Source organism: Giraffa tippelskirchi, chromosome 4 (assembly GCF_054371585.1).
Source record: "Giraffa tippelskirchi isolate mGirTip1 chromosome 4, T2T-mGirTip1v1.2.pri, whole genome shotgun sequence".
In the NCBI taxonomy this organism is placed as follows: Eukaryota; Metazoa; Chordata; class Mammalia; order Artiodactyla; family Giraffidae; genus Giraffa; species Giraffa tippelskirchi.
The window spans coordinates 209,324,086-209,337,916 of NC_137278.1; the positions used below are offsets into that span (position 1 = coordinate 209,324,086).

A 13,831-nucleotide genomic window follows, 5' to 3' on the forward strand; every position below is an offset into this window, starting at 1 on the left:
CCTTAGTCTATTCATCTGTGAAATGGGATGTGAAGGCTCCCGCGTGTTTGCCAAGAACGTGAAGATCTGGGCCGGCAGGTGCTGCACAAAGCAGGGCCGATAATTAGCGCTCCCACTAATTGCCGGGATCCAATCAGGTGACCACGAGAGACAGCCAGGCCCAGCGCGCGCCAGACAGACCTCAACGCTGCCCTGCTCCTCAAAGGGGGCCCTTCATTCTCTGTTGTAAGCCAAGCGTCTGCTACCCTCCGGGCACTATGCTGGCTGCTCGTTAACTAGAATTTGGAAAAACCAGAAGGAGGGGGAGTGACGCGTGGTCTGTGCCGAGCCAAACCTGCTTTGCAGCGCCAGTCCACGGTGCCGCAGAGACCCCGCGGCAGACACCCCGCCGTCCAGCGGAACCGCAATGTCAGGGAAGATCTGGGTTGCACCAGAGCGACCACAGGGCACTGTCCTGGGTGCAAGCGTGGCAGGCGGGGATGGGAGGCAGACGGATGCTGCTGCTGTGGGCAGGGCCTCTGAGCCGTAAAGCCAGCCCCAGCAGCTGCCATGTGGGTCTCTGGGGTGGGACGGCTGAGGTCAGGAACCCTGATCTGCTACGGGGACCCCTCCCTCACATCTGGGATTTCCCACTGTCAGTGCGGGAGGACCCTGGACCCAGTCTGACTCCCGCCCCCGTGCGTGTCCAGAACGAGCCCCTGCCTCGTCTGGTGGCGACCGGGGCACCTGTTGGCAGGAGTCCTGCAGGTGAGCGGCCTTGTCCCCGTGCTGGGCTTCTCAAGAGATCACCGTGTGTGCCTTTGCACGTGTGTGCACATCTGTGTTTCCAGGCATGTGTCCATGTGCATTCACGTACACATGTGCGTGCTCATAACTGGGTGTGTGTGCACACACGTCTGTGTTTCCAGGTGTGCATGTGTGTACATCCATGCGCACTTGTGCTTATGGAGGGCTCTGACACCCCAGGAGGGACTGAAAGGGGAGAAATGGACCACAGACAAACGCCCCCCCAGGACGCTCTGCCAGCGGAGCTGTGGGGACCTGTGAGCAGGCACCCCGCCTCAGCAAAGCGCCCCAGAGACACACGGCGATGAGGGCAGGGGATGACGTCTCCCTTACATGATGGAGTGGTTCCAGAACACGCAGACCGGCTTGGCGCGCTCCTCGGTCTCCAAGAGGGCGTACTCCACCAGGACGGGCCTCTCCAGGGGGCTGGGCAGCGGGGCCCCCTCGCTGTACACCACTGTGCTCACTACCGGCGTGTTGATGACGGGCCGGTTAGGCAGCCTGCGGGGAGAAAGCAGAGCACAGGACAAACCCGCGTGCGGCCTCGGCGAGGACAAGGCTCGGGGGTCTCTCCGGGAGGGACCGGACCAAGCACGAGAGCTCAGGGCCTCTGCCCTTGAGCGCGTGTGATGGGCTGGGGGGAGGAGGAGGGGTGTGGGCTTGGCGAAGGTTTACCAGGCGAGCACCTGCCACATCTGGGACAGAGGCGGACTCGGAAATTCAACAGGAAGAGAAGGAATGAGCGAGCAGATGTCGGGCCCCACAACACAGAACTGGACAACCCTGGCCCGCGGGCAACGTCCAGGAAAAGGACCGCGATGCCGTGGTTGCGGCTCAGGGAGCCCTGTCGTCCAGCCCCCGGGAGGGGTGCACGTGAGGACCGCAGCCCCGGGCAGGAGAGCTGGAGAGTGGCTCAGAGGTTGCGAAGAGCCAAGCCTCCACGGGCACCTGCCTCTGCTCAGGCCTCAAAGCCCGTGGGTGGCGTTTGATTCTTCAGCCAGTGTTTACTGAGCTGCCCTTGGTGAGAAGAGCCACCTCATTGGGAAAGACCCTGATGGGAAGGACTGAAGGCGGGAGGAGGAGGGGAAACAGGATGAGATGGCTGGACGCGTCACGGACTCGGTGGACGTGAGTCTGAGCACGCTCCGGGAGGTGGTGGAGGACGGAGGAGCCTAGGGTGCCGCGGTCCACAGGGTCTCAGAGTCGGACACGACTGAGCAACTGAACAGCTTGGGGCTCGGGTCACTGGCAGCTGGTGGCAGGCCGGGCCGAGGGGACAGCGCTCCAAGCAGGAGTGACCCTGCCAAGCCGGGGGCGTAAGTCGGGGAGGGGCGTTCCTGGCAGAAACACCAGGCAGACTCAGAGCGCCTGTCCAAGGGAGAGCGCGGGGCAGCGGCCTCTGGCCTGGAGCCAGGGTCACTGTGCAGGGTCCTCGTACAGATGTTCCGGGGGTCGAGATTTTGACTTACAGACGCCTTGGAACCTTCTGGAAATCCCCCCCAGCCCCGACTTCTGGAGTCAGCCTCACCTGAGGCTGCGGCGATCCGGGTCATACTGCTCCGGCAGCAGCTGCCCCAGGGTCCGGTAGACAAGGACCAGGGCGATGGCGAACTGCCCAGGCTCCTCGGGGTGTCTCTTCCGCCTCCTGGACGGGCCCTCCGTCTCTGCGCTGGGCCGTGGGCGCGCTGTCTGGAGGGTGGTCTTGCGACCGGCCGGCTTCACTGTAGGGCCCTCTGCAACGTAAGCACACAGTGAGGGCGAGGGCCAGATGCCTGTGAGCCCACCAGACCGCTTCCTCCTCGACCCAGGGAAGTCCACAGAGCTTCTGTGGAAAACCATATGTGGTTCCTCAGAAGTGCGAACACACAACCGCCCAGGACCCTGCAGCCCCACTTCTGGGTGTGCCCTGAAGAGCCGGGAGCAAGGACTTCACCGAGGCTTGCACACCCGCGCTCATGGCCCCGTGAGTCACGGCAGCCGCAAGGTGGAAGCAACCCAGGTGTCCTTCCATGGATGACAGGCTGGCAAAACGTGGTCCACCCGCACGGCCACAGCGTGGGTGAACCCTGAGGACACGATGCTCGTAAGAATCCAGTCGAACGCTGTCGATCCTGCTCCCGTGGGGGACCCAGAGACCCCCTAGGACCCACAGAAAGCAGCTCCCCGCTACCCTTGCAGGAGGCTCACGGCCACACTCACCCACGCTTTCAACAACCCACAGAGTGCCCTCCGGGCCTCATCCAGAGGTCACCTCGGGAAGCATCTCCGCCCAGCACGGGCTCCAGGGAGGCGGGCAGTGGGAGAGGGTCTTCCTCTGCCCCCATTATAGGGGTGCTGCAGGTAGGGGGCCAGGCTCAGGGTGGCCAGCCAATTCCAGCAGACTCCCCTCTGCTCAGCCAATGATGCCCCGAGGCAGCCACCCACTTTCCACATCCTCTTCACCCTGCTCAGGGCCATGCCAGTCAGCGGCTGGTTAACAGCTCCAGTTGACCATAGTCAGGCTGGTTAGCAACTCTAACAAGCCACCCTCAGGCTGGTTAACAACCCTGGTTAGCCACCCTCTGGCTGGTTAACAACCCTGGTTAGCCACCCTCAGGCTGGTTAACAACCCTGGTTAGCCACCCTCAGGCTGGTTAACAACCCTGGGTAGTCACCCTCAGGATGGTTAACAACCCTGGTTAGTCACCCTCAGGCTGCTTAGTGAGGCAGGCTGGTCGACACTCTGGCTTTGGGGTCAGCGGGGCGGGGCTCTGACCGCGGCCAGGGTTGCTGCTTTCAGGGTCTGGCTGCCAGGGTCTGGTTGGTTAACAACCCTGGTTAGCCACCCTCAGGCTGGTTAACAACCCTGGTTAGTCACCCTCAGGCTGGTTAACAACCCTGGTTAGTCACCCTCAGGCTGGTTAACAACCCTGGTTAGTCACCCTCAGGCTGGTTAACAACCCTGGTTAGCCACCCTCAGGCTGGTTAACAACCCTGGTTAGCCACCCTCAAGATGGTTAACAACCCTGGTTAGTCACCCTCAGGCTGGTTAACAACCCTGGTTAGTCACCCTCAGGCTGCTTAGTGAGGCAGGCTGGTCGACACTCTGGCTTTGGGGTCAGCGGGGCGGGGCTCTGACCGCGGCCAGGGTTGCTGCTTTCAGGGTCTGGCTGCCAGCTTTCTGGAAGGTGCAGGAGGCACGGCCCCCTCTCCTGCTTCAGCCGGCTGGTCATTTCACGGGGCTGTCCGGGATCTTCCCCGGGCGGGCAGCACAGGCCGTGGGCTTCCTGTGTGGAGGCCCTGGTGCCCCCCAGGCTGGGGGATCCTGCCAGGCCCTCCGACTTGGGACAGACGCCGCCCTGTCGAGGGCGCGGACTGACAAGCCGAGGTAACTGTCTTTAGCAGCAAGGGCATCTGCACGCCGCCCCCTCCTGCACATCCCACACAGGAGCCGACTCGGTCCTCCCCAAGCCGCCCACCGTCTGCTCCCACTGCCAAGGTTCAGTCGCCCCGGGCCCCCTCCTCCAGCAAGGCTGCCGCCTCCCGGGGGCATCATGTGAGAGGCCGCGGTGGGGGCACTGGGCAGCACCCCAAGGCATCAAGGTGGCCTCTCGGGAGCACATCACGACCCCAGAGCACACACACGCCTTCCCGTGTCAGCTCCCGGCCCCAGACGAACCGCTGGGTCTAGAGCCCAGTTTCTTCCGTGACTGGCCCATCATGTCTCCAACAACCCATCAGCCGGCAGGCGGGTACCAGAGGCCCCAACTGGACGATGAATCCAGGGGTTCCTCGCCCCAGTGGAACAGACAGCATTCATGCACGCGGTCGGGGCCAAGGGTGGAAAGTCAGTGTCTGAGGAAGGAGAACGTGAGCCTGGCGAAGCCCGAGGCGGGGGTGAGAGTGGACAGAGGCCTGGAGCCCCTAGGGCCCACGTGGTCACCCTGTAGGCGATGGGCCGGGGAGAAGGGGGTCTTCCAGGAGGGACACCTGAGCAGCTGGTAGGACACCGGGGGGCCAGGCTGCACCCCGGGAAGCCTATCCATGAGGGTCTCAGCCACACCTGGGCTGAGGGAGCTTAGGGTCCCGGTCCTCAGCTTCCCGGCCACGTGGCAAGTCAGGTGTCTGGGAAAGTGGCGGGGGGAGGCCGCAGAGGCCCTGGGGGGGATCTTATCAATAAGAGAATCGGTGGGTTTACTACGGGGTGACTGTGCTGGTCAACTGACATTTTGGCAACTTAAGTAAATACCATATCGAATAAAGGCCATGTGCAGGGGGCCAGGGCATCAGCTGGGGGCTTCCCAAGGAGAGCAGGGAAGCAGGTAACAGCAGCTTCTCCCATGGGGTTTCTTAAAGCAAACAGCCTTGTGTGCGTCCATTCCTGATGCTACAGGCCCCGAGAGAGGGTGACCCAGGGGCCAGTTCAGAGGCAGAAACACTGACGCCCTCACAGAGAAAGAGCCTGATTTTAGGTCAAGACACTAAACTATATGCAGATACACACACACACACAGTTGTCCGTCCCACCTTATCTGCAGGGGTTGCGTTTCAGGACCCCCTGTGGATGCCTGGAACCATAGATAGCTGTTGATGCTGTTCAGTCACCCAGACGTGTCCAACACTTTGCAACCCCCTGGACTGCACCACACCAGGCCTCCCTGTCCCTCACCGTTCCTAGAGTTGCCCAAATTAATGTTCTTTGCATCAGTGATGCCATCCAGCCATCTCATCCTCTGATGCCCTCTTCTCCTCCTGCCCTCAATCTTTCCCAGCATCGCAGACTTTTCCAATGAGTCAGCTGTTCACATCAAGTGACCAAAATATTGGAGCTTCAGCTTCAGCATCAGTCCTTTCAGTGAATATTCAGGGTTGATCTCCCTTAAGATTGACTGGTTGGATCTCCTTGCAGTCCAAGGGACTTTCAGGAGTCTTCTCCAGCACCACAGTTCGAAGGCATCAATTCTTCAGCATTCTGCCTTCTTTACAGTCCAGCTCACACAACCGTACATGACCATTGGGAAGATCATAGCCTTGACTAGACGGACCTTTGCTGGCAGAGTAACGTCTCTGCTTTTCAACACGCTCTCTAGGTTTGTCATCGCTTTCCTGCCAAGAAGCAATCATCTTCTGATTTCATGGCTGCAGTTACAGTCCACAGTGATTTCAGAGCCCAAGGAGAGGAAATCTGTCACTACTTTCACCTTTTACCCTTCTGTTTGCCAAGAAGTAAAGGGGCCGGATGCCATGATCTTAGTTTTCTTAATATTTAGTCTTAAGTCTTAGTACCAAACCCTATATATTATATTTTTCCCTATGCATACATACAAAGTTTAATTGGTAAATAAGCATATTAAAAACTTAATAGCAAATATCTGTGAAAGTAGGACCATAAACAAGGCTGAGCATCGAAGAACTGATGCTTTTGAACTGTGGTGTTGGAGAAGACTCTTGAGAGTCCCCTAGACTGCAAGGAGATCCAACCAGTCCATCCTAAATGAAATCAATCCTGAATATTCATTGGAAGGACCGTTGCTAAAGCTCCAGTACTTTGACCACCTGATGTGAAGAGATGACTCACTGGAAAAGACCCTGATGCCGGGAAAGACTGAAGGCAAGAGAAGGGGACGACAGAGGATGAGATGGTTGGATGACATCACTGACTCAATGGACATGAGTTTGAGTAAACTCCAGGAGATGGTGACGGACAGGGCAGCCTGGCGTGCTGCAGTCCATGGGGTCGCAAACAGTCGGACACGACTGAACAACAACAATACCCAAAAGTTTTTAGGATGTCTGAATAATACCCAGATAACTGACGAAACAAACTGACTAAAAAGGTTTCAAATTTTAAACTGTTACAGAATTGTACATAAGTCCCTGTTTGGGGAGAGATGTTTTCAGTAGCTGGAGTAGATCTGTGAAAAAGACTTGAAGAAAATTCGCCATGCTTAAGCTTCGCGGTATTAGTCTTAACTTAGGACTGGAGAACGGCACTCAGATGGCTCTGGTCAGTTTTTGGGGGGTTGGGGAGGAGTCTAAAGTCTTACGTCCATGGAGAGGCAGCTTTTCACTGCACAAGGAAGACTAGCTCACACACAATGTGGGTACTCACTCCATCACCATGTTAGAAATCAGCCCAATTTCCGTAAGGCACCCCCCGCGGCTGTCTTTCCCTCTGAGCTGGCAAATGCCAGCTGCAGGGTGCAGGGCAGAGGGCCGGGGCCACGGTAGGCCGACCCACCCCCCTCGCCCGTCCTCCCCCACCTGCCAGCCCCCGGGGGAGCCCTCTGTCTCATCGGCTTTACCTCTCCTCTCGGCTGGTTTGAAGACGTCCTCCGAGAAGAAGACTGAGGACTCCAGGTCTTTGGGGACCTCGCCCCGAAGGTGCTCGAGCCGTGGCACGCGGGCTCCCGTGAAGTTCAGCTTGTCAAAGACGTCGACGGCAAGGACTGGGGGGACGGGGGGGCCCATCACACGCGGCTCCCGACCACCCCGCGGAGAGCCCGCCCGGGCCCCTGTCGCTTCCTAACGACCCAGAAGGGCTATCCCCGGTCACCGTCTCCTCTGAACAGACCCTACGCCCACTTCCGGCTGAGTCAGACAGCCGGGGCCTGACCTGGGGACTTGGGGAGCTTCAGGAGGGGCGCCCTCAGCCCCCCACGGGAGTGTCATTCCCTGCAGCCGTGTCCCTGCCGATGGTCACCCCTGCAGGCTCCAGGGAGAACCCCCAGGTCATCCTGCTGAGCTGTTTGATTCAACACCCCCTCTGTGAAGGGTACCCTCAAGTCACTGCACAGCAAAGGGGGGTTCTCCCGCCCCCGGCAGTCAGGGTCAGGGGCAGAGGGAGCCCTGGAATGCGGGAGGCAGGGGTGGCTGGCCCCAAGGACTGGGAAGGTGGATGGGCTGGCCTATGGCCCCAGCACAAGGAGCAGCAAGGAGGAAGCTCTCGGTCCAGGGCAGGGGGAGGGCCCAAACCCCAGAGCATCGGGGTGGATGCTGGAGGGTGTGCGGGCAGAGGAGCTGGGAGGCTTGGCCAGGACCTGCCTCTCAAAGGGGCTGGGGCGCAGCGGCTGCACCAGGCACCCCTCAGGTGCCCGCATCCTGTCTGCCCTGGGAGTCTGCAGGCCAGCTCTGCCGGACCCTCTCCACAGATAAGAGGCAGGGACCCCGGGCGCTCACCCTTCTCTGCTGCCCCAGTGATGACAGGGTCCCATGCCCTCCTCCACCCCAGCATCCTGGGCTCAGGTGAGCTCAGCATGAGCATCTGGTCAGCAGTGAGGGCCCCTCCCCGTGAGCCCAAGGGTCCACGACAGGGACGTCAGATCTGGGTTAAAGGCTCAGCCCTCTGAAGACAGATGATCCCGGAAATTAAGAGGCAACTCCCAGGGAAGGGGCAGTGCTGGGGTCCTGCCTGAGGCCCCGCGGGGGAGCTTAATAAACATAGGAGGGAAACCAGCAGCCCGGGGTGCAGGACGGCCCCCTCCAGGGTCTCTCTGCCTGGGCGGGTGGGGCTGGCTCTACCATCAAGGCCTCCTTCCCAGGAAGAAAGCCGACTGTTTAAGCCCCGAGCCCAGAAGAGTGCGTCCTGGGTACCCGGGGCAACTTGGTCTACAGGCATTCGCTGTGCGGAGGGCTCAGCCCCCCACCCGGGGTGGGCGACATTCCCCTCCACCTGGCGCCAGTGGCCTGTCTCCGCCCCTCTGGGGTCTGCGCCTCTGCCTGAGCCTGGAGGCTGGACCTGTGGCCAGACCCTCCAGCCCACCTCCCCAGGAAGCCCCCCCACTAGTTCTGGAAGGCCTGTGGACCACCAAGATCCTCCCTGCGTCGACCCTTCCCCGAGACGTGGCCAAGGGGGGAAGCACTGCAGACGGGCCTGGGGGTCCCCAACCCCCGCCGCCCGCCACCCCCGCCAGGCCGCGGCCTCACCCATGTTGGCCGTGACGATGACGAAGGGCCGCAGGTACGTCCTCCGCAGGTTCCGGGCCATGTTGCTGAAATAGGCCTCGAAGTGCCGCAGCAGCTGTGCGGTGCCAGCCTCGCTCCGCTGGATCTGCTCCCAGGCGGCCCTGGTGGCCGGGGCCAGGAGGGCGCTGCCCGCCTGGATGACGTCCTGCTCAGACAGACAGACAGACAGGCGACGCTCAGCTCACGTGGGGCCAGCCCTCGGGAGTCTGATTGACGAGACGTGGCCCAGGCTCTGGGGAGCCTTCAGGACCAGGCTGGGCCCAGACGGTCAGAGATGGGGAGAGACGCTGGGGTCTAATCTCCACGGTCGGGGAAATCTTGCAGGGCATCACCCCGAGATGCAAAGGGGAGAGGCAGGCGGAGACGCTCCCCGGTTGCGGCAGCAACCCCCACCCCACCAGAAGAGCCGGGCGTGGGGACCCCGGCCGCTGCTGAGCCCACAGGGAAGGCAGCCCAGGACGCGCGGTGCACGCCGGTTCAGGTGATGCCCCCTACCCGAACACTGCAGATGAACGGGGGGCAGCGTGGTGAGGACATGGGGATGCCACCGGGACTCGGGGGGCCACAACCCAGACTGAAGGGAGGATGACAAGCTTCTGTTTTCAAACAGTTGAAAACGGGAACAAAAGTCCCTTGGCGCAAACTCTCAGGCCTGGATTGAAATGCAGGTGACAGGACCCTCCAAGGCCCTGAGGACTCTGCGTGGAGGTTCCGTGGGGGTCAGCACGGATAGGAATGTTCCTGGGGGCTCTGCATGGGCTGGGAGGCCTTCCGAGTGAAGAGGAAGCATGAGGCTAGGCCAGCCACTCCCCTGACATAAGAGCAGTTTATAAGCTAGATGAACGCATCTCCTCACTGATTATTCTCAACAGACGCTTCGTAGGGACCAATCACTTCAACACAATGCAGGGCTGTCTCTAGGGCAGGAGATGCCAGGCCATCCAAGATTGGGGCCTCGGGGGCCGGGAGACCCTGGCACCCACCTCTTACAGGCTGCGTGCCTTGGCCCCCTCCGATTCCTTGACTGTAAAGCCGGGCCACAGTGGGCTCCACAGAGGATGGGTGTGGCAGTCAGCGGGCTGACTCAGGTAGACCACCCAGAACGCTGGTGTGCACGCGGCATCACGTGCTTCCCCATCAGGCCTGCTCCTTTGTCGCGATGCTCCTAACCCTTGGGAGTCCCCCTTCCGGTCACTGAACTGGCCTGAGCTCACATCGGGAAAGTGGGGTCTTGCCCTGAGGACACCGGACACGCAGGCCGATCACAGCCCCACCTGGACCCCGGGACGTGCTGGCGGGGGGGCCCGTGCCTGCCGCCCTCCTACCTCATGGAAGTCGGCATCCCGCGTGGCCGCCAGCTCGAAACCCTGCTGGCTACTCTCGTGCAGCAGGACGTGGCCCAGCAGCTGGTAGGCCGTCCGCACGTCGTTGCCGAAGAGCGCAGCCGTGTGCTGCGTGGCGTTGCGCAGCGCCCGGGCCAGCCGCAGGGACCGCTCCCCGTCCATCTGCGTCTCGTTCCGGCTCAGCTTCTCGTTCTGGGTCAGGGAGCAAGCACCACATCAGCCCTGGGCCCCTCCTGGGACGCAGGACCCGTCGCTTTCCAGTGGAAATCCCCTTCTTAGAAAAGAACTTTAAAAATCCCCGGGCTCCTAGATGAACTCGGGCCGATGGCCGTGGCACACACAAAAGGAGGGTGTGTCAGGCTCAGAAGAACCTGGAGAAAGAGCCCAGGTGGACGAGGGACAGGGCAGGATGCGGTGAGCTGTGGGCGAGGGGCCCTAGCCCGGGGGCCTGGAGTCTGCAGAACCAGACATGGGCCGGGGTCTGGAAGGGGAGGAGGAGGCTGCCTCCAAAGGGCCCCAACAGGTGTGCGGCCCTGGGCCTCGGCTGGCCTGGGACCACACGATCCCGCGGGCCTGGACGCCCAGCACCCTCCTGCGCATCCCCAGGGCACAGCCTACCATGGCTTTGAGGTCCATGAAGGAGATGGTGGTGCAGTTAAAGAGCTCCGGGGGCAGCCAGCCCTTCTCGCCGCTGCAGTGCCGGACCGCGTTTCCTAGGGAGCAGGGAAGGACCCGTCGAGCCTGAAAGCTGACTTGTGAATCAACCCCTGGCTGGCCCAGGGCCCGCGGGTGCTGGAGCCACGAAGCCAGCACAGCTCTTGCCTCAGGTCGGGGGCCAGGCCCACACCTTCCCGACATCCACAACCTTCCAACTGACCTGGGCTGCTCAGTTACTACGCGTGGGCAGCTGAGCAAGTCCGTGAAAAGATAAATTGGCTGGGTGGTCTCTGGAGCGCCCACTGTGTCCACGTGCGCTGCCCTGGGCCCCACTCGGGGCTGGCGCTTTCTGCATCATCTCACTGGACCTTCCAGGTCCCTCGAGGTATGGGTGCAGGCATCACCTCCGTCTCACCGAGAGACCCCCCCAACCCTCCCGCCACTGTGCTCTTCCTGTTTTCCTGTGCTCTCTCCAGGGTTTGCTATTTACGATTGAGGAAAATGTTATCTTATTCCCCTGGCACTTTGGCTAAAGGAACTCTTTCAACACGGAACATCCGGTGAGCTCCGATGCCTTGGCCAGCCCTCCTGCGAGCCCCACGCCACTGACCGTCCTGCCTGGAACGGATGCCACGGGACACACCCCGTGGTACTTACCCACGGACCCTTTGGGGCACGGCACCGCAGCTGGCTGCCCGAACTTGGTCTGTGGCCACCATATGCCAGCCTCAAACGCTCTGGGGCATCCGTTGTAGATCACTGGGGACAGAGAGAGAGGTGCTCAGCCTGGCACACAGGTGCACAGTGCTCCCCGCACGCTCCTCCCGGGAGGGAGCCCAGCCCCACCGAGAACCAGACCCGGCGCGCGTCCACCACGGGTGTTAGAACCGGGCAGGGGGACACAGGCGCTGACCCACACCTCCTGGAGGGTCAGCCGATAGAAGGCCAAGCAGACACAACTGGACCACGAGGCTGTTGGGCGCCCCCCACGCCCCAGGAGTGTGCAGTGCACGCATGCACACACACACACACCACCCCCAGAGGCAGACACACAGTGGCCTGTCCCTGTCACACGGCCTGAGGGGGTTCTGGGCGACGCAGACCTTCGCAGCCGAGGATGGTGACCTCGGCGAAAGGGTTGTCGCAGCGGTTGCACTGGCGGCCGATGACCCCAGGCTTGCAGCTGCACTGGCCGGTGTCCATGTCGCAGACGCGGCTGTGGGAGCCGTGCGGGAAGCAGTCACAGGGCAGGCAGGCGTCCTGCCCCAGGGGCTTGTAGTAATTCTCCTGCGGGAGCCAGAAGCAGAGCCTGGACATCAGTGCCACAGAGGCCCCGCTCCTGGAGGACGTTTCCTGAGTGACGTCAGGGTCCCAGCCCGGCCGGCCAGCCTCCTGGCTGCCGTCCACCCACGGCCTCCAGGCTGATGGGGCGGGGGTGTCCGCTCTCACATCTCAGCAAGTGCCTACCGTGGGCCACCTTCTGTCCTAAAGAGGATCTGAGACTCAGTGGCGACCTATGCACGAGGGCACCAGGGTGCCTGATGGAGCTTTGTTGTTGTTTTTTTTAATTATAAGAAATTAGAAGCTGTCTGAACATCTGTCATCGGGCAGGTCAGAGTGATGGTCAAGAGCATGGGCTTCAGTTTTGGAAAGTCCTGGACTGACGCCCAGCTGGGTGGTTCACGGGCCACAGTGCCTTTGCCAGGTCACTCGGCCCCCCGAGGTCCATGGGTCGCCAGCTGGAAACTGGGACAGGCAGTGACTTGGGCAACTCGTGGCCTGGGACACAGTGACACAGGCTTCCGTGTCGGGCAGGGACCCGGAACTGTCCCCCGGGGGTCCCAACCGCATGCCTTCAGGGCCTAGAGGGGGCACCACACGTGAGCAGTCACCCTGGGAGGGGACAGGGAAGTCACCGTCACCGTTCACAGTTCTGCGTTTTCTGTAACTTTTTATGGAAAAAAAAAACAAACCTAGGCATGCTTTCCCCAAGCACCCGCCCCCTTTCCCTCTGCCCTGCTCCCCACCGAGGCTACGACCCCATCTACCACCACGTGGCTTGTGTGGTCCTGGTCTGCAAGGGCCCTTGTGATTTTTCAGACCCCAAGCGACACGCAGATGTCAGAGTGCCGGGGGGGCTGCAGAGAGCGCCGTGAGGGCAGGTTCCCTTCCTGGGTCAGCAGGCCGGGCCAGCAGACTGCGCGTCCCTCTGAGCAGCTACTGTTATGGACAGACCTTCCCTTTGGGATTCAAGTTATTGGCAGCTCACGGCAGTTGTTGACACAATATTCTGAAGGTACGTGGTGTTTTCCAGGAGGCCAAGGGGGCCGGGGTTCCATGTGATTTGGGCTGAGAACCCAGGCTGTGCATGAGGGCGACAGGTATCCAAGGCCAGGGGAGTGGGCATCACTTTCCTTATTTATTTTTTTATATTTTTTAAAAATGTTTTATGTGGGCCATTGTTTACTCTTTGCTGAATTTGTTACAATATTGCTTCTGTTTTATGTTTTGGCTTTTTGGCCATGAGGCACGCAGGATCATAGTTCCCTGACCAGGGATTGAACCCATTCCGTTTGCATTGAAAGGCTGTCTTAACCACAGGACTGCCAGGAAAGTCCTGAACCACCAGGAAAGTCCCTCATATTTTAAATGTTGGTCGTTGTTGGGTGGTTTGATAAAAGACCAGAAAAACGGTCAACTGGGGAGACCATGGTTGGTGCTGAAGATGAGCCAAACTTATAGACATGTCTCAGCTTCCTATGACCCCGTGTGGGGCTGAGCCAGCAGGCCTGGGGTACTCAGGGTGAACCCCGTGAACACCTAAGTGTGTGTGCTCCTGTCCAGGTAGACACGTGTGCACACCCCGCACTCTCCCTGGGTCCCTGCCGTCTGCAGGCCTCACCTTGCACTGGCATTGCCCGCTGGTCTTGTTGCAGTCGGGGTCGAAGCCTTTGCTGACCGCACAGTGGCAAGGCCCGCACACGGGATTCCCCCACCAGCCTTTGGGGCACGGAAGGTCGATTCTGTTGGGAAATCAGACAGCAGGTGGAAGGTATGTAACTGCCCCTTTTGGAACCAGAGGGATGTTGGAGGCCCGGGCC

At 60.8% G+C, this 13,831-nt stretch overlaps 1 protein-coding gene across 1 annotated transcript in view; it reads right to left on the reverse strand.

The window, feature by feature from the left end:
- Positions 1-13,831, reverse strand: part of CELSR1 (cadherin EGF LAG seven-pass G-type receptor 1) — a 151,716-nt gene that overhangs the window by 21,101 nt on the left and 116,784 nt on the right. The window contains exons 14-22 of the mRNA XM_081594991.1: positions 13,633-13,753; positions 11,834-12,017; positions 11,388-11,489; positions 10,692-10,786; positions 10,056-10,265; positions 8,692-8,875; positions 7,071-7,214; positions 2,315-2,519; positions 1,120-1,287 (exon numbers count right to left, since the gene is read on the reverse strand). Coding sequence (XP_081451117.1) covers positions 1,120-1,287; positions 2,315-2,519; positions 7,071-7,214; positions 8,692-8,875; positions 10,056-10,265; positions 10,692-10,786; positions 11,388-11,489; positions 11,834-12,017; positions 13,633-13,753 — 1,413 coding nt within the window. The remainder of the gene's footprint in view (positions 1-1,119; positions 1,288-2,314; positions 2,520-7,070; positions 7,215-8,691; positions 8,876-10,055; positions 10,266-10,691; positions 10,787-11,387; positions 11,490-11,833; positions 12,018-13,632; positions 13,754-13,831) is intronic.